Source organism: Macrosteles quadrilineatus, unplaced genomic scaffold, assembly GCF_028750875.1.
Source record: "Macrosteles quadrilineatus isolate MER2022 unplaced genomic scaffold, UCM_ALF_1.0 Scaffold_6__1_contigs__length_79288215, whole genome shotgun sequence".
Taxonomy (NCBI): Eukaryota; Metazoa; Arthropoda; class Insecta; order Hemiptera; family Cicadellidae; genus Macrosteles; species Macrosteles quadrilineatus.
This window is the reverse complement of record NW_026542599.1, coordinates 11,434,372-11,454,952: the sequence shown is the minus strand read 5'-3', so window position 1 is coordinate 11,454,952 and position 20,581 is coordinate 11,434,372. Positions and strand designations below refer to the sequence as shown.

General features: G+C 36.7%; 1 protein-coding gene across 2 annotated transcripts in view; it reads right to left on the bottom strand.

Moving 5' to 3' along the window:
- LOC128997339 (E3 ubiquitin-protein ligase TRIM71) overlaps window positions 1-20,581 on the bottom strand; it is a 42,473-nt gene that overhangs the window by 16,354 nt on the left and 5,538 nt on the right. The window contains exon 1 of one of the 2 annotated variants that reach the window (XM_054422976.1): window positions 13,259-13,322. The exons of the other annotated variant lie outside the window; for it this stretch is intronic. Coding sequence (XP_054278951.1) covers window positions 13,259-13,264 — 6 coding nt within the window. The 5' untranslated portion in view covers window positions 13,265-13,322. Of the gene's footprint in view, window positions 1-13,258; window positions 13,323-20,581 lie in introns of those variants that run through there. 2 annotated transcript variants of the gene reach the window in all.

Here is a 20,581-nt window from a genome sequence, read left to right as displayed (position 1 = left end):
AACGAGCTCCAGAGTGAGCGTAGCGAACGAACTTAAACCAGGACGTGATTGAGCCATGCGAACGAGCTCACTTAAGTAAAACGGGGCAAAGCCCGCGGGTACAGCTAGTAACTACATATAAAACAACTATGCCAGCCTGGTCTGACAATCAGTTTGTTTACAACACGTAGACTTTACTAGATTACATCTTATCGCTTGCTGTGACGATGTTAATACGTTTAATGAGAATCAAGTACAACCACTAAAGAGAGCAATTAACATTACTGTCGCAGATTTCAGCTCACAAAAAAAACAATGCATGCATATGCCAACAATTGCATTCGAAACGATTTAGAAAGAACTATAAGTTATTTCATAAGGGTGAAGTTTGTTTATTTAGCTGACATACACTTACTTAAGTTTATTTTTTTAAATGAAGCGTCAAAACCGTATTACATAATGTTTAGTATTGCTAAGTATGCAAAGACAGTACAATGTTTCTTAGAGCCAAATTGTTCATCAAACCTAACCCGGATGGTATCATTGAAGTAAAAGTATGTGTATTGCATAATTTATCATACGAGTAAATTTTATAATTTATGGCAAATTGATTTTAGTTATAAACAGCTTCCGACGATGAAGTTTGATTCATTCCGTTATGTTTGACCGATGTTTTCACAACGGTCAGTAGCCCGTATACCTGCTGTGTCCAAACATTGGACACGTGCCTTGGATGTTTGTTGCCTGGATAGTACAATCCTAATTGAACACATTTTCATGATCAGATCGTATTTTGTAGCTCCTGACATTTTCGGGTATTCAACTCAAGGAATACTTCTCTGAGTACTAACACTATGGTGAGAAACACGTTTAGTGATACACGAATCTAATATGAGGTGAAAAAGAGAAAAAAAAATATTTTTCATAAAGGGAATAAGCTATTACCGTAGGTCTCATTAAAAAACCAAGCTCCGGTACGGATTTACTTTTTCGTTTTGGTGTCACCAGAGGCTAAAACACGACCCGTTCAAATGTATATAGTATATACTCAGTACTCCGAAGGAAGCTAGAACAATTTTGTTAACGGTTGTGTTCGAAAAACGGACAACTGGTTATTCCTTCACAAGAAAAAATGTAATTCTTCACATCATACACAAGTACAACACACATCAAAAATTTATCCAGATCAGATGCCAGAGGTTTCTCTATTCTATTTAATAATAGTGTACTTCATTTTTATCACGTAACTTAAAATAGTGATAAAATTGGAATATGATGTGATAAATAATACAGATCTGTGCAAGTTAGCACTAAACATCGATTAGGTTTACTTCAACAATGGTTTAACCTACAAAGAAATCCATATATATTAACAACGCCACGATTTGCAAGTTGGTGCACGAATGCATGTGAACTACGGAACAACGTAACAAATATATTACAAAAAAAACCAGCACCGGCGTACGCGAAATCCGGAAATATGATACATCCGCAGTTTTATTTTATCTTCGCTTTTTCCCACGGGAATGGTATCATTCCGTCGAAATTCACTACAGTATCATACTGTACTAGTTTCCTGTACGACTCGATTCTGTAGCAACCTGCAACGGCTCTGACGATAGAGCAATATCATAATAAAGTTCAATTAAATTATTTTGCTAACAAAACATTTTAAAACTAAAACAATTGATGAGTTTTTAACGAACTCTTAGTAGTTTATAGTTTTATTATTTTACATAATCGCATGCTTGTCGTAATATTTGTTTCTGTGACTGTGGGTAGAACCATAGACAAATTGTCTATAGAACCATGTTTTATCTATGGCCCCTATTACACGAGGTAGCCTGGCGACGTCGCCAGCGGCAGTAGCTGGCGACGCACTGGCCACCAAACCTATAACCAGTTGAGTAGCCAGTTGAGTAGCCAGAATTTTACCGCCGTGGCGCCGTTGTTGTGAGTGCTTGTCTTGCACTTGTACTTGTTATGAGCGGTGTTTACAGTGAATAATGAGTGATTATAAGTATCTTCTCCTTCTGTTACTTCTGAAGAAAAGGAGGCAAAGGAAGAGAAAAATGTACGTTCATCCAATGCTTAGTGCAAGAGAATCAAAAGGGTTATATTACACCCTTTTTGATGAGCTCTGTGCGGACAATAAAAAATGTTTCAATTATTTTCGTATGTCACAATCCAGTTTCTTCGAGTCATAAAGGATGATATAGACATTTTATCAACTGAAGTGAAGAATTCACACACTCACAACACAACAGAACGCAACACAACAGTGTGCAAGTACCCCCGTGATATAAAATAACCGAGTGGCGACGTGATACTGGCGACCTAGTGTAATAAGCTCCATATGCTACAACGCAGCGTCGCCAATATGGGTAGCCAGTGGCTACCACAGTGGCGACGGGGCTCGGTAGCCAGTCGGTCGCCAAAGTGTGGCTGCGTCGCTGGCTACCCTCGTGTAATATCATCCTAAGAATCAATGACCCGGCCATGACAAGCTGAGTAGCCAGTTTGGTCGCTGGCGACGTCGCCAGGCTACCTCGTGTAATAGGGGCCTATGATAGAACTCAGTGGTCGCTGGTAGAACTAGACATTCCATTCGTACATTTATTCCATTCCTAAGTAATAGCATAGATTAAATGAGTAGACAGGAGTGTCTACTTATTTAAAATCAATGGTTATAGCAAGTTTTAAAACAAAATGGCGCCAAGTTAGTTAATTTTTTAATCACTTCACTACGCCAATTTTTTTAATCAAACAAAACCGAAAGGATAAAAATTTTCTATATATTTCCGTATGCATGGAGCAAATTTTTATCCTTTCAGTACCCAAAAACTAAAAGGTGGGTGGTGGTTGGACAAATGTTCAAAATTACATTCAAAATTTCCTTGTGATAAACAACATTGCTTTTTCATTGAACCTGTTATATGAACAAAATTCAGCAATAGCATCAGTAGCCCCACAGGTTGAGTTCAGATCGATGACATTTCACACGCTGTAGTATGCGTGTCGCAATGCGGCGGCGTCGCTGTTTTGGGGCCAAATGAATGGATTTTGGATCGATTGAGCCGGGCCGGGCCGCCCCAGACCTTGCCTGCCATCAAGGGCATCGCTACTACGTTCGTACACGTAGGCCGCGGCACGTAAGCATAGTGTCGTGGGACCAGAGAAGAATGGTTCCAAGTGGGAACACCTAGTTATCAACGAAACGTCGTTCGTATTAAGGAAATATTACCCCTTTTCTAGTTAGTTGATGAATATTTTTACATTAAGTTATTAATTTCAAGGCGAGAGAAATGCCTACAATCAAAATAACATCAAGGAACTCCATTTATAAGTCAAAATATAGCCTACAAATACAGGTCACAATAACGTAGTAACTTGCCTATAATGTGAAACACATAAAACAAGTAGTATCTGACTATGGCCTATACATTTATGTAATGTTTTCGGCAGTAAACATTTCTCATTCCATATTGGGTCTGGTTATTTTATCAAAACAAACTTAGCAAATCAATAAATTCGGTAGTCCTACCAACTTTCAAAATTTGGAAAATTTCAAAAGTGGTGACAATAAGATTATTATGCAAATGATTTGCTTAATGGAGTTTTTAGAATATTTTCAATTGGTCATAATTTGCACACGGATCCTTTTTAGTGAAATTCGTATCGTTAGGACACGTTTTTGCGTTTTATACTAACTTGTCTGACAAAGTGTCTCTTTGTCGACATTAACACAAGTTGAAACTATAAAAACGAAATTTCAGTAATTTGAATACAGTACTATGAACCACGAATATTACAACAGAAACGGTCTGTATCATAAACATCAACAAATGACGTAACTGGCCCGAAAGTGTGATGTTTGCATTATAATTTAAATCGAGCAGTCAAAAAACGTCTAAACCATATGTTAGGGTATACGATTTGAGCCAGTGACGTTATTTGTTTATATTTAAGATCCATACAGTTTCTCTATGAGAAATCTACTTGCAGTGTCCAAGTCTCTAAAAGCACAAGACACGTATGCTATGAATCAGTGTGTTATCTTCAAGTAAACACGTTGATAAGTGTAGCTAGTGGTAGACCGAAATATCCCCGCCGGCCCCCGAAATAAACAGGACACTACTAGCGTTTTGGAAAATATCGCCCCTTCTTTCTAGGAATCACCGGAATCACATCCCCGACGGCGCCGCAGCCCTTTTGTTTGTGTCCCTAGCCTTACAGCTGGGCCTAAATACCTCAACAAGGAAAAATTTCCCCTGAAGTTTCCCAGAATCCTTGACAATGAACGAGGAAGAAAACACACTTATTCGCATAGTTTGGTATAGAGTCTATGGCATATATGTGTATGTAGAATCCAATTGGTCCAAAAGCACCCTCATTGTTGTAAGCAGCTATTCCAAGATGCTTATTAATAGATTAAACATGGACCCATTAAGTTTTATAGTTTGTTCATCCTTATTAAAAGAGCTGAAGACAATTTTTAGGGTTTACCAATCCAGTGTATGTAGCCCTAGATAGCAGTTTGTTGTTCACTATTTGTTTCATGGTAACTTAAAAACAAAGATAACCAAACTTTTATTCGGTCAAGAAGAAATCGTTAACGAAAATTGATCCTCTGGTGTTAGTGTTATAAACCCACAGAGCAAATTGTGAATTTAACCCTGAGATATTAGAAACATTTAACATTAGCTCACTCTAAACTTTGCCAACATGAATCAAACCAGATTTTACAATAGGATCAAAGTTTACCTGCAATCAATAAAGTTTGTTTATCAAGCAATCTATAGCTAACTCCCATTGTTATCTATTACCATTGTCGTTGACTGCTCAAATCAACGCCAATGGTAATAGATAACAATGGGAGTTAGCTATAGATTGCTTGATGATGTAGACTACCCAACCTCCCACCCCAACCCAATAGATTTTCCGAGGACCGAGGTTTGTGACATGGGCTAGGACTGATTATCAACTAATATTCTTAATTAGCACAAAACTTCTAATAGACAAATATGCGACCTCTATAAGACATAAGACATAAGACATAAGACATGTTTATTTCCAGTAGACATATTACAAATGTATTGGAAGAGTCAAACATTTTTCATGCAGAGCAGTTGTCAAATTAAGAAGTAAGTTACAAAGTGTACTTTGAAGTCTACGAAAAAAGAAAATTGCATTTTAAGTTATTTAATTGGTCTTAAACTAATATCACAGAGTTTATCACTATTGAGAAGTAAAAACAACCATTTGAAAGTTAGCAAAACATTACAAAATTAGACAGGTTGTAGGCATTAGGTGAAGGCATAATAGTTAACACAAAGACAAACTAAAAACACAACTTTGAAGAAGGAAGGTCTAAAAACTCTTTGAGTTCGTAAAAAGGATTAACAGCTAGCCATTGGAACACTTTTTGTTTAAAAGAATTATATGGGAGAGAGAACATAAATGTAGGTATCTTATTAATACATTGCATGCCCACTATTTCATAACTTTTCTTAGATTTCTCCAGTCTAACATAGGGAATGTCAAGTTTATTTCTGAATCGAGTATTGTGCTGGTGGACATCTTTACGGCAATTAAAAGCATTTAAATTCTTAAAACTAGTTAACAATAAATTAAAAATATACAAGTTAACAACAGTGAGAATTTTAAAATCAATAAAAATTGGTTTATGGTGTTCAACAACATCTACTTTGGCTATTATTCTTAGAATCTTTTTCTGAATTACAAGAACCTTTTTTACATGTGGGCTATTTCCCCAAAAAATTATTCCATAGCTTACTGCTGATTGGAAGAGGCCATAGTAAACATTTAACAGACAATCTATTGGGATTACACAACTTAATTTCCTAAAGAGGCACTTTAATCGACTCAGCCTAGTACAAAGTTGGTTTATATGAGGCTCCCAAGACAATTTTTGATCCAATGTGACACCAAGAAATTTTACATGACTATTAGACACTATAGTATCTGGAATTTCCCTAAGACTAAAAATTAGGTCCAAGGTTTTGTCCTTATTTAAAAGAAAGCTGTTGGCAGCAAACCATTCTGTGGCCCTATTGATACCATGAACAACAGAATTTTTGAGGTTAGATATATCTCTACCAATACTAAGCATTGTCGTATCATCTGCATATTGAAAAACATTTCCATTTAAGTTACAAGGTAGATCATTCACAGCAATAAGAAACAACAGCGGGCCAAGTACAGACCCCTGGGGAACGCCACAGTTGCTAGTAGCAATAGAGGAAGTCTCTCCTCCTATGCAAACCACCTGCCTTCTATCCGCGAGGTAGGTCTCAAGGAGACTGAGCGCACCACCATGGATCCCGTAATACTGCAGTTTGCGCAGTAGGATGCCATGATCAACACAGTCAAAAGCCTTACTTAGGTCGACAAACGTGGCCCAAGCATAGTTGCCGCTCTCAAAAGCGCTCAAGACTGTGCGGACCATGCCATCAACAGCACCCATGGTAGAGCGACCAGCCCTGAAACCAAACTGATGTTGATTAAAAAGTGAGTTAGATTCAAAAAACTGACTGATTTGATCATAAATTACATGCTCAAAAATCTTTGCCAAGACAGGAACCAGACTTATGGGCCGATAACTACCCACATTATTCCTATCACCTTTCTTAAATTTAGGAATGATTTTGGAAAGTTTGAGACACTCGGGAAAGTGTCCCTCTAGAAGACAAGTGTTAATGCTATAGGTGAGAGGTACAATGATGAGGTCAGAAACCTCCTTTACTAACCAGTTAGAAAAGTCATAATAGTCCCTACTTTTGCTATTTTTCATTTTACCTATTATTGACAAAATGTAGTCACAAGAGACAGGGGCAAAGCTAAAATTCTTATTACTAACAGGGAAAGCACTTAAGAGGTCATTAAAATTAACATTTGGGCGATTAATTTCAGATCTAACTTTGTCGACAGAGTCAATCAATGATTTGTTAAAAACATTTGGATCTATAGGTACATTTACTAAGGAGAGGTTAGATTGACAGTTCTTTTTAACAATTGACCAGGCTGTATTACACTTGTTATCAGAATTTTCAATGAGTTTAGCGTTATAGACAAGTTTTGCATTATTTACAGCTTTCTTATACTCTTTCTTTAAGTTACAATAGTCAGAATTTAAAAAAGGTGAGAAATTATTTTTAAGTTTGTCATAGGCTACATCTAATTGATCCTTGAGAACACTAAGGTTGGCAGTGTACCATCTTTTATTTGGCTTAACATTACGATTCGTTTTTGTATTACACTTGTTCAGAGGAAAACAGATATCTATTTCATGCAAAAGAGTACTATTAAGTAATGCAAAAGCTTTACCTGGAGGCTGGGGAAAGTGGGTTGGAATGTTTAGCTCAGCTTCCCAGTCAATATTTTGGAGTCTACATTTAAAAATATCACAATTTTGCTTTGAGAAAGACCTTTTATACACGGATGTTAGAGTATGAGAAGGCACTGACTCACTATCACACACAAAATGTAAAGATAGTCCATCATGATCCGAGAAGTGGAATTGCTTGACAGCACAGTAGACATTCTCTTGGCCGATGTTTGTGAATATGTTGTCTAGGCAGGCAGTCCCACGTGTGGGTAGGTTGTTCTGATGGTATAAGTTGAATTGCCTAAGGAGATGAAGAAGTTCCGTGACAGATCTTCGTGCTGAAGTTACATCGAACTGTGCATTAACGTCACCACCAATAACTATATGAAAGTCACGCCACTTTGAGAGGTAGTTAAGGACTTGTTCTAGGGTGTTTAGAAAAGACCATTCATCGCTGTCAGGTGTACGGTATATCGAGATTATAAGTAGTTTATGAGCTCTGACTATAGCTGCACTAGCTTCAAAAGTTTTTTCTGCGCAGAACTTGGACAGGTCAATCCTTTCACATTGATGTTTCTGATGGGCAAAAATTAGGGTGCCCCCTCTACCTTGCGAAGTACGTGAAAAATTGCTGACTAAGTTGTAGCCTGAAAGCCCACAGAGATCGATATTGTCACTTTTAACCCAATGTTCGGACAAGCAGATAAAATCATAACTATGAAAGTCTTTTTCAAGGATTAGGTGTTTATCGCCCAAACCTTGTATGTTTAAAAAGAGAAACGTCAATACAGTGAATAAACTTCTAACCTTACAGGGTGTCCAGTCCATATTTACGTTGGATGAGTTGGAGGCACAGACTGGGATAAAAAATTACCATGACTAGGCCTAGTCCTAGTAGGATCTTCTACACTGGAAACAGGATTTGAATGAGAAGTAGGCCTGGTACTTTTTTTAGGAAAATATTTTCCTATGAGTATTCCTGAGGGCCAGAAGTCAGCTTTCATCAGGGATTCAACGATTTCACAAGGCACACCAATTTTAAACGAGTTATAAGAGTCGTGTCGTGTCGGGAGCTTTACACAGTCAATCATCCTGTTTGGGAAAGAGGATTCGACATAGCCTTTCACATCACTTTCACTGGTCTCTACTTGAAATCGTGTAACATAGATCCACGATTTTTTACTAACAGCTTGAAAGATACCATTGCCATTACCATTCCCGACAACCAATTTATTGCCGGAAGTGTTCTTTGGACCTCTCACGATTTTAGGGCGGGACTGTCTAGGATTACGATGATAAACAACACGAGTAAAACCTTCTTCATCACATTCACTGCCACTCTGCCTGTGTTCTTCACTACCGGTATCTAGACCTAGGCCTAGTCCAATGTTAGAATCTAGGTTAGGACTACTAGACTGTCTGTTGCTTGACTCACCTGAGTGGTCGTTTTTCTTCTTAGGATTATTGGGAGATTGTCTTACGTGAGAGGGCACAGATTTTAAGACCGAAGAAAAGGTTTTAGAGATAGGCCTACTTCCTTCACGTAATGGTTCCTGGCGATCGTCACGGGCACTACACGGTCGACCAATATGTTCTGTCACCAATTTATTGAGTTTATCGTGACTATCAAGAAGTTGGATCATAATTTCATTTAAACTTTCAACTGAGAGTATTGAAGCTGGAACATCAGAACTTGCTTTCTGTGACAGTTGAAGTTGATCCTTGCATCCTTCATCCATTGCATCCCGGCAAGCAGTACAGATCCACAGCACTATTTTACCAAGCGATACAATTTGGTCAAATTTAACTTTATCAATTTTGAGACAGTTAATATGAAACCATAGACAACATTTCCCTTCACATTGAAGAGCATATTGATTAGATTTAACCTTCTTTTTACATATACCACAAGAGTTATTCGCCTGTAGTAGGGTAGTTTCACTGTACCCGCTATCAAGTTTCTCTTTTTGCAATTCTTAAATTTTAATTTGTTTATACTCGACTCAGGGTGGGTATCAACACAAGACAGTCCATTGTTAATTGTTGATGGTAGCGTTTTATTACCGGTAAGTCTGTTGTTGGAAATAAATCAAACGATTTGGTAGGCGGCTACTGTTGACAATGAGATTTAAAAAAAAAACTTCCTTTTGATGCTTCGTATGTATTGCCTGTTTGATTCATTTGTTGGTTGTGCAAACGAGAGGTGTTGGATAGGATTCTCACAGGAATCTCAATGCCAAACAAGAAAGACTGGAAACTCACAGATTTTAAATTGATGACATCAACCTTGTGTACGGGCTATACTCTAATAGTCGATGATTATTAAAAAAATCGTTGTCATAAACCTCAAAACCGGACTCTCCGCTGTTCCGTGGGGCCAGAAGCCAAGTCAATTTTAAGAGAAATAATTAAAACAATCAAGGGCAATTTCATTTTTAAAGTTCTTGTTGGTCACAAGCTCACATAGCCTACTTTGATATTTTTATTCAGTACTGCTCCAATTAAATGTGGCAAGTATGAGCAAAAGACAATATTTTAGCTTGGGTTTGATTAACCTCACTTTTAATTTACGTATGAGATCAAGATCATTACGTATAGTAATGGTTGACCTTTAAATTACCGGTATCATTGAATAACAAATGATGTTTAGCTTTTTCTTCACTGAAGGCTGAACTGGTTCGATACACATTTGCGATTTAACTATTCAACGAGACTAACTTGTTTTATTTTGCTTACTACGCTATTGACATTTCAAGTTTTTTGAATGGTAGGCCTACTGGCAGGCCCGCAATTTGCATGCACTATGGGTCTGAGAGATGATTGTGCCCCTCTCCAACCACCTTGAGGATATTTTTTTCTCCTCACCCCCCCCCCCCCCAAAACTAAATCCTCTTGAGCTCGGGCCTATAGTCCTTCCTACTAGTCCAAATCATGCGCTTGAAACAATTTAACGTTATGCCTAGCCTTTTGATTTTAAGTGAGCCAGATGAGAATAAGCATCTAGGTCCAGAATCAATCGTACTTTGAATAAAACCGGTAAAGTTCAAATTCAAAGGCGAGCACTATAACCACTCGGCTAATCCAATGTCTGAGTCTTTTTAATCAAACCAAAAATCAATTCTATATTAAGTTAAGTGAAATATAACAGTTTATATACTAAGTTAAACAGCTAAGTTTAGTTTGAATTAAACTAATACCCTAGCCTAAGTTAATAAAAAATGGAATTGTTCCAAACCTAGGTAACATTTCATGTAAAGCGCTTGAAACAATCTGCTAAGTCAGTTGTGTTTGAAGATTTCAGAAAGAGAGTGGAAGTTTAAGTATGTCTGAAAACTTTACGGTACACGGTACAATATTGGTCGTTTCCAGTAAATCCCACAAAGCCTACACGTTTGAAAGTAACTTAAGTAAGTTACCTACTTAAGTTAACCGTAGGCTAAACTAAAAGTTATCAATAAATTAAAAACTTAATGGTAAAATATTTGTCCTGTATTGATTTATTCAGGATTCCACAAAAAAATCTTTAGTGAATTCCCTGTCCTTTTTCTTATACCGGTAATTTCCCTGACCGCGGCATATTTTAGGTAGGTAGCCTAGTCTAATACAGTAAGTTTTCTAATTTAGATTGGTACCTGTAAGTATTTATCGGGAGTAAAAAACGACTTTTTGTTATTTAATTGACCTACATCCTCCTTCACCCCTTTACGCCTCGTTTTAGCGAATTTCCCTGTAGAAAAGTAGCTCCCAATTAACTTTTTTCATTTTGATGTCCCCACCCCTGAGGCCAAAAAACACTACTATTCAATCAATAAATTACAACTTAACTTAACCTATAAGTTCATGATTTATTCAAGTTAAAGTTAAATGTAGGCCTATGTCCATGAACGCGAAGCCTAATTACTTAAGAAATTATATATTGAACCGAATCAAAATCAATATAGCCTATAGGCAAGTTAAATAAGTTATGATAACTTATTTACTCCAAGAATGTATCGCAGGTTCTTTTGAACTAACTTAGGCCTTTACTATTGATTACCGGTACCTTAAGTTTCGTGAATTCATAAGCCATACTGTACCAGGGTTGCCACCCGTCCCGATTCTGCCGGGACAGTCCCAATTTCGGTTCCTTATGCCCACATTTAAGCCTACGTTAATCCAGGGTGTTCCGATTTTTCCCTAACCTAAGGTGGCAACCCTGTACTGGACCAGTATTAAGTTAGAGACGTAATAACTTAGGCCTATAATGCATGGCTGCACTTTAGTTTAGTACGTCTTAACCCTCCGAGTGTCATGCGTCGCTGCAGCGACGCGTAACGCACTTTGTATAGTGTCGTGCGTCGCTGCAGCGACTCGCGAACACTGTTTACGGCGAAGGCTCTATGACTAACTGAATCGGACTGTACTGGATTGAGTTAGGTATCGTTCTGTCCGTAATATTCTAAGCTTTCTGCAGAGGTCTGTCTCTAAGCACTATTCATTTTAGTTCCGAAAATATTGTAGCAGACAGCTGACTGAGCTGACGTGCGTGTATTTGTAAACAGCTAGGTTACCCTCGGACCGATGACTGATGTGTTTTATTACGTTTATCATTGTTTTAGTGTTAAAAATCAAAAGTAGTGATATACGTGGTGCATTATAAGAAGATTTAAGTGGTTTTGAAGTGCTGGTTGATGATCCTGAAGAAGTAGGTAGTGATATTGATGTAAATTATCAGCCAGATTCCTAGCTATGGTTGGGATATGCATTCTTAGCTAAACGCTATGTACTGAAATCTGTTTTTTGCCCATAACTTTTTTATTTGCAAATCTACTTCCTTATATTATTATAGATTTGTAATCCTCATAAAATTTAGAACAAAGTGGCTATTTTCAAATATTTATAGGCCTATAATTTATACAATTTCATTGAGCGCAAACTTATTTTTTTTTGAAAATTTTCGAAATTATACATTTTTTTACCTAAAAAAATTTTTTTTTTTTAAATCTTCCTTATGTTTTATATATAATATTGAAGCCCAAGATTTTCCAAACAAAATGGTATATAGAACAGTATAATTAACATTGTTTTTAAGCTTCTCAGATCAGTTTTAATGAAACCTTGCAAATGAGCAAAAAATAGGCTGACATTAAGGCCAAAACACGTGACACTCGGAGGGTTAAGTAGGCCTACACTCATTCGAATGAATAACTCATATCGAATAATCTAACTTATATAGGTAGGCCTATCGATATTTTTTATTCGAATGAGTGTAACTTAGGACATTAACTTAATGTAAGTACAGCCTAATACACTAAATGCATAATAATATGGCTTAACTTAGTGAAAGTCAAGGGTACACTTCCATACATGTTGGCACAAACAACCGAATGAAAATATTGATCGATTATTCGATAAATCGTTTGGTTAATTCGGTAAGGTTACCATAACCTAACTAAACAAACGCTACATCGAATTAAACAATCGAATAATCAATATTACTAGCCTAATTCGGTTGTTTGTGCCAACAGATATGGGGGTGTACCCAAAGTCATCCCCAATTATAGGCCTATCCAAGTTGACTAGACCTAGGCCTGGCCTAGGCCTACCTAAGGCTAGGCCTGGGGTGTTTTAACCTAACTGATTTCAAGAATTTAAACCAATTATTTGTAGGCTACGTACATAGACAACATGCCAATCAAGAACCACAAATATTATCACCCAAATACAGAATTTGGTGGAACATAGGTTTAGAGTAATAAGTAAAACTACTAAAGGTTTGTTTACATAAAACCTGAATTAGAATCTAGTGTCTATAATGACATAACCTACAAAAGTAGGGAAATGCTCCATTCAGGGTTACAATAACAACATTTCCACATCTCCTAGAACTTTCAGACTGAGTGTTACTCGTGTTTAACTTACATATTTAATAAAATTATGTTTTAAACTTACCAACATGAGTAGTTCACATTCTACCTAAAAACCCGTTCCCCACCTCACTGCACCGCTAACAAACTGAATCTGTTTTCTGATTGGATTTCAGCTTTCGAGCTTCAAAATCAACAGTAGAGGCAACACTGCACGATCAGGTTTGCCAACATCGCAATGTTTTACCATAATTTAAATACCCTGAGGACACTTTTATCCCATAATTTGAAGTCAATGGTACTAGGAAGATGATTATGATTTTGTTCTCTTTCGTCCTTTGTTTATAATATAAAAACTGTTTTTTTTTTATTCTGCCATTGATATAAATGAATACAATAATTCAAATCCAGTTGCTGTATGTCAGTAATTAATAATAATAATAATAATGGGATTTCTAACTAACTACTTCACAAAATAATTCGTTTTACAAAAAATATAAAGCAAAAGTTTTTATTAAGTACACCGAATTTGTAAGCAAAAGTTTTTATAAAGTACACCGAATTTGATTGACTTTGATGAAAATAGTGTTTTCTCAAGTTTAGCTATTTATCAGACGAAAGTGGAAAACGTGTTGGTATTTTGTGTATATTTCTTAAACCTTTTCGTATAACATGTTGTGTATTCACAGAAATTTTTTTATAAATATGTAGATATTTACAAAAAATTAAACATAAGTCTAATTATAATACAGTACCAATACTGCATGTACACGTCTCTGTGCTACTTGTCAAACTGCACCCGGTCGTCCGGTACCGGATTAATTCGTAAAATTACATACATTTCCATTGAGTTTTGTAGAGTCTCTTTGATTTTATAAGATATAGGAAAGTAACATATATGATCAAAACTCCTTAAAAAGTTTTCTTAGTAAACTAAGTACCCTACAGTTTGCTTTTAATTTAATTTATCTGTGTGGAGTTTAAAAACAACAGATATCATAACAGATGTTGAATAGAATGCAGTATATGATCAGTGACGTAAAATGGGGGGGGGGGTTGATCACCCAGGTAGAAAGGGGGTACGGGAAAATTTTTGAAAATATAGGCCCTAAAATGGTTTTTTTAGCTCCAACGTCAGTACAGTATTATTACATAATTTATATAATTATACTTATAGATTATTATATAATTTTAAGTTTAATTTAACAAAAATATATTATATTTAGGACCGGAAGTGGCGGGGTTCGGACCCTCAGGACCTCCACCCCTGGCTCTGTCACTGATATGATAGTTAAATGTCGTAAATTTAAGATGTATTTTCGAAACTAGAACTGCATTAAGACTTAAGAGTCTTCATCAGTGGTAGCCATATTGGATTTTAGTCCCATAAGAGTTAAATGAGAGCAATGTTAAATTTGACAGAACATACATACCATCATTCGAAATTCGAAATTGACGACAAGAGTTCGGCTCTCAATGTAGAAAACGATCATTATGTCGCACGTACAATAATTTGTTGGACCGCACGACTATTTCAAGCTGTTGAGATTGTTGGCAACACTGACGGAGGTTTCCGATATGGGACCTTTCTCCATTCCACCCTGCCCTACCCTAACCCTAGTTCTTCCGTATCCATTCCACCCGTCGGCATTTCGTTCAATCAAACAATATCGAGTAAAGGCGAAAAGGGGGATACGAAATTGAGAACCCTAAATCCTCGACTTAGAATCAATGCTAGAAGGACTTGCGCTTTCGACAGTCTTCAAAAAATAATTGGTTTCAATTATCCTTCCGTCTCTTTCTTTTGACAGTTGAAATTCGAAGTTATTTTATAAACATAATTATAAAATTCGTTTTGAAATTCACAACCTAAAATATTTATTCTACCGACTCACTAGAAGTTGCAGGAAAATGATAGTTTTCCACTACAAAACGGGTTTGTTTCATCCTTCACTAATATTTGGGTTATTCCTTTGTTACTGCCCAAGACCAGATGTTTAATCAGTAAGGATAATCTTCTCTTCTATATATAAAGCCAAAAGTACCCATGAACTTTTGAGAAAACTACAAGTCACACCCCCATGAACCATATACTTAAAATGTTCGTCATGACGAGAAACCTTGCGCAAAATTATCCATATTTCATAAATTGCCCTATAAGGTCGTAATTGTTTTCCAAAGGGAACTTTCCATTTACCTAATGTTAAAAATACATCAGCTGTTATTATTTGTTTGTATTACCATTACTGTATTATTCTGTTTTGTTTATTTCATCTTAACTTAACCAATCAATAGTTTTATTAACACTAATGTAGTAAAACGGGGTGGGGTAATTATATCGACCTCCGGACCTCACGCGAAATTAAAATTTTTTTTTTCTAAATGGTCGAAATTTCACGCTGATTTCAAAAATGATTGTCGTTTTTTTTTCGGAAACGTCCCGTTTTCCCGGAAAATGGGAAAAACGGGAAAAATATTTTTTGCTCAAAACCTATGTTGTGGGTACTCAAATTATGCGGAATTTCCTCCTGAACAAGAATATGTAAATTTTATTACGATCGCTTTTAAGTAAAACATCACCGGACAGGTTTACTAACCTAACATAACCTAACTTAGGTTTAGATTAGGTTAGGTTAGGATGGGTTAGTTTAGGTTAGTTTACTTACAATACTAACCTAACCTAACCTAACCTAAACTGACTTATCCTAACCTAACCTAACCTAAACTAACTTATCCTAACCTAACCTAAGTTCCTAAGATAGGTTAGGTTAGTTTTTCAATAACATGAGTATTGTAAGTAAACTAACCTAACCCAACCAAACTTAACCTAACCTAACCTAACAAAACTCAACCTAACCTAAACCAACCTAACCTAACCTAACTTAACCTAACTTAACCTAACCTAACCTAAACTAACCTAACCTAACCTAAACTAACCTATCCTAACCTAACCTATCCTAACCTAACCTAAGCAAAAAATATTTTTCCCATTTTCCGTTGGACCAAGTGAGAAGTGAATCAAGACCCAAGACCTCAGGAGCACGATCTCAGATGACGGGACCAAGTGAGAAGTGAATCAAGACCCAAGACCTCAGGAGCACGATCTCAGATGACGGGACCAAGTGAGAAGTGAATCAAGACCCAAGACCTCAGGAGCACGATCTCAGATGACGGGACCACGTGAGAAGTGAATCAAGACCCAAGACCTCAGGAGCACGATCTCAGATGACGGGACCAAGTGAGAAGTGAATCAAGACCCAAGACCTCAGGAGCACGATCTCAGATGACGGGACCAAGTGAGAAGTGAATCAAGACCCAAGACCTCAGGAGCACGATCTCAGATGACGGGACCAAGTGAGAAGTGAATCAAGACCCAAGACCTCAGGAGCACGATCTCAGATGACGGGACCACGTGAGAAGTGAATCAAGACCCAAGACCTCAGGAGCACGATCTCAGATGACGGGACCAAGTGAGAAGTGAATCAAGACCCAAGACCTCAGGAGCACGATCTCAGATGACGGGACCAAGTGAGAAGTGAATCAAGACCCAAGACCTCAGGAGCACGATCTCAGATGACGGGACCAAGTGAGAAGTGAATCAAGACCCAAGACCTCAGGAGCACGATCTCAGATGACGGGACCACGTGAGAAGTGAATCAAGACCCAAGACCTCAGGAGCACGATCTCAGATGACGGGACCACGTGAGAAGTGAATCAAGACCCAAGACCTCAGGAGCACGATCTCAGATGACGGGACCAAGTGAGAAGTGAATCAAGACCCAAGACCTCAGGAGCACGATCTCAGATGACGGGACCACGTGAGAAGTGAATCAAGACCCAAGACCTCAGGAGCACGATCTCAGATGACGGGACCACGTGAGAAGTGAATCAAGACCCAAGACCTCAGGAGCACGATCTCAGATGACGGGACCACGTGAGAAGTGAATCAAGACCCAAGACCTCAGGAGCACGATCTCAGATGACGGGACCAAGTGAGAAGTGAATCAAGACCCAAGACCTCAGGAGCACGATCTCAGATGACGGGACCAAGTGAGAAGTGAATCAAGACCCAAGACCTCAGGAGGTTGGGGGAGAGTCTGAAGGTAGCAGAGAACAGACAACAGTGGAGGCAAATTGATGGCGAGGTTAAAAATCACTTAGGATTTGTGTGGCCACGTGTTTACAATACAAAAAAGTATGGTTTTCTTAATATTAAGTTTCACTATAGTAATATCTCGAATGCATTTTTTCTCCTGGCAGCAAACGTAATTTACAGTCAGAGCCAATTGCATTTGTACTGAACTGAATCTAACTGTAAATTTCCATTCTAAACCTTTTTCAAATCTCAGCATAGCAACCGGAGATTCGCTTAGTCTACCGATTTGTTGCAACTGGACAATATTAAATTTTATAACTTGAGCTAATTTTCCAGTTCAGTGAAGCACCAATTAGGTGGAACTTGAAACATTACCTCAAGCCATCCCTCAATTTTGGGATCGTAATATTAATTATTATTATCTTTATAATTTCAGACAGCGACGCAAATTTATAGGTGCGTACTTTATGCTGAATATGAATTCAACACGAGTATAAACACGTAACGTTTATCCAAATGAAATGTTTATTCATGTTATTTCGCTATGTGCTCAAACTACTAACCTAAACATTCGTTATCATATCGAGTTGTTTAAAAAGTTCCTTTTCATATCTGGCTGGAGTAGTTAAAAATCGTCACTAAAGACGAAAGCAAATACACGAAACATTGAACACAAATTTAGAAAACTTTGTATTAAGCTCGATGATAGTTTTAACCTTTAAGTTTGAAATCGTTGTCACTGAATAAGATTACGACAAATATTTTCTTCCTTAGAATCGCCATAGACAAAACATCCTCCCTTAGTCTTTTGTTGCTTAGTCTATATGGAATTGCATGGCTAAAATATCTGATACTATTAATTTTAAAAGATGAAACAAACTTATCTTGACCAACAATCATTGGACCATTTCTGGCTATGGGTTTCTGTAGTATGCTGTAAACAGTTTACGTAATTATCAACATCAACCCAAAAATAATTTAAATTCAATCCTAAGGGAGGGGGAAATCAATGTAGCCAACGCAAACAGTGGAGGGAGCAGAACGAAAATAAAAGTACGAAGAAAGGTAAAAATGAAGGGGTAAGTGGATTGAAGACAGGGTGAGAATTGTGAATCGTTGAAATGCTGTTGTATTATAGGGAATGACAGCGGCGAAATGGGTTTGATCACGAGAACCGGAACCCCGCGATCAGTCTGAACACCGGCGGCGGAAGTGCAGCAGTGCTACCATCCGACGCCGCGAAATATACACAGAGTAAGAAACCGGAGTTGTAGCGCGCTGAGTATAATGCTGTCGCGGATTTGTCGTAGGCTTTTATAGCGAACTATTTTTACATAATTGTAGTTTTAACCTTTGATTTTGTTTACAAAGTTTCAAAATGGACAGATGGGTGACGAAAGTGAGGATTGCAACGGCGTTAAAGGTAAGTTGGATAATTAAAGTTAAATCTGTTTTAGAATATCTTAATGCACTACTGTGTATAGTATTATAATTTGAAGTGCACATTTACGTATGAAATATACAACACTACTTCTTTCTGACCGGTTCATTTGCAATTATTATTAAATATTTGAAATTGCAAAATCTAAATAAAATTTCAAAATTTCAAAATTGCATTATTTTCCATATTATAGTCTGTTTCTGAATTAAATAACTAGATAGAACCTGAACCAGCATATTTTACACCCCACCCCCCCTCAAACTCATTGCATGTACAGAGAGGATTTTTTCGCAGTTTTCGTGCGTGAGTTTTGAGTGAAAATATCCGTTTTGGGCCCCCATGAACCCAAAATGTGATTTTAGAAGTGATGCATAGACTACATCCTGTGGTCCGATTTTAATGGAATTTGGTATGTTTTTACTAATTCATGGTGTCCCAAGACGGGTTTTCATTCATTTAAAAATTTGATTTTTAATTGTGACTTCCCGTAAAACCCCATAAAATAACGGTAAGGTCTGATAAAAATGACCCTAACAATTTCGATTTAAATTTAGCATGTTATAGCACTTTCAATTTTTAACAAAACTGTACAGTAATGCTGTAGTTCTCGTAATTACGGTTTAACATATATCGCAACTTATGATTAAACCGCATAAAAAAACGGAAATTAGGATTCTCAAAAAACGACTCGACCGATTTTGATTAAAATTCAGTATGTTTTGGTTCTTTAGATCTACACAAAATGGTACAGCCCCAAATATTGTAAAAATTACAAAAGTTATTGCAACTTTTGTTATTTTACCCGTAAAACACTATAGTTACCCCTACCGACTGTTCATTATAAAGGTTGTTGGCAAGCTAATGGTAGAAAGTAAGTGTTAAGATTGCTGATAACTTTTGTTTAACAACGAGTTTAGGCAGTTTTTTTTTTTTAATTTTAAGTTTATATTGTTGTAGTACTCTCTTTCTTCCCAAGCTATTATGTGAGTGTTTTTTATTTATTTAGGTCATGCTTATATTAATTTTATTTGGTAAAACCTTATTTTCTATATGTTGTGTACATTTATAAGAAAATTCTGTGTGACCGAGTATAAGCAATAGTTATGTCTGGATAAATTAATCAATCTGTTAATTTATACCATCGCAACGTTAAGATAACAACATCTCTGCCATAATTAGTTGTTAATTGTTACCATGTAAGTTATTAAGAAAAGTACATAATTTAATTGTCAACCCTAACCTACTACGAATACAAAAACACTTCTTTCACCAACAAAGCTCTTTTACAAAATTTTTTTATAGCAAATAACAAACATAAAACAATTTTCTATAGATTTTTCCCATTTTTGACCCTAAAAACTTAAAATTTAGCAATTTCTTTCCGAACCATTTTGTAGAGCTTAAAAAAACAAATAATTTAGTGTATTGAAGCGTTATTATGCGCCTAATGGTTACGGAGAAAATTTAAAAAAAAATCTGTAAATTAAAAATGTCCATGTTATTCTTATGGAGAATAAGTAAACTGTTGTAGCATTGACTTTATATCTACACTTGTAGTGTAGATATAAAGTCAATGGTTGTAGTTTGCTTTTTTAAGAACACATTTTGATCAAATTTGGGAAATGCATTCATGTCATACTAAACTATTACATAAAAAAAACACACTTTTTACCCTCCCTGTTACAGCAAACCTAAGTACTCGTTAAACTAATGTTATTTAAATAGGGAATAAATGTAGTATATTAAAAGGAGACATTTCAGTGTAAAACCAATTGGAGTGTAAATCCAATCGGGCAAATGGAAATTCGCTTAGTCTGCAGGTTTGCTGCGGCGGGGGTATTTTAACATCTACTAGAAAAAAGTAGTGATAG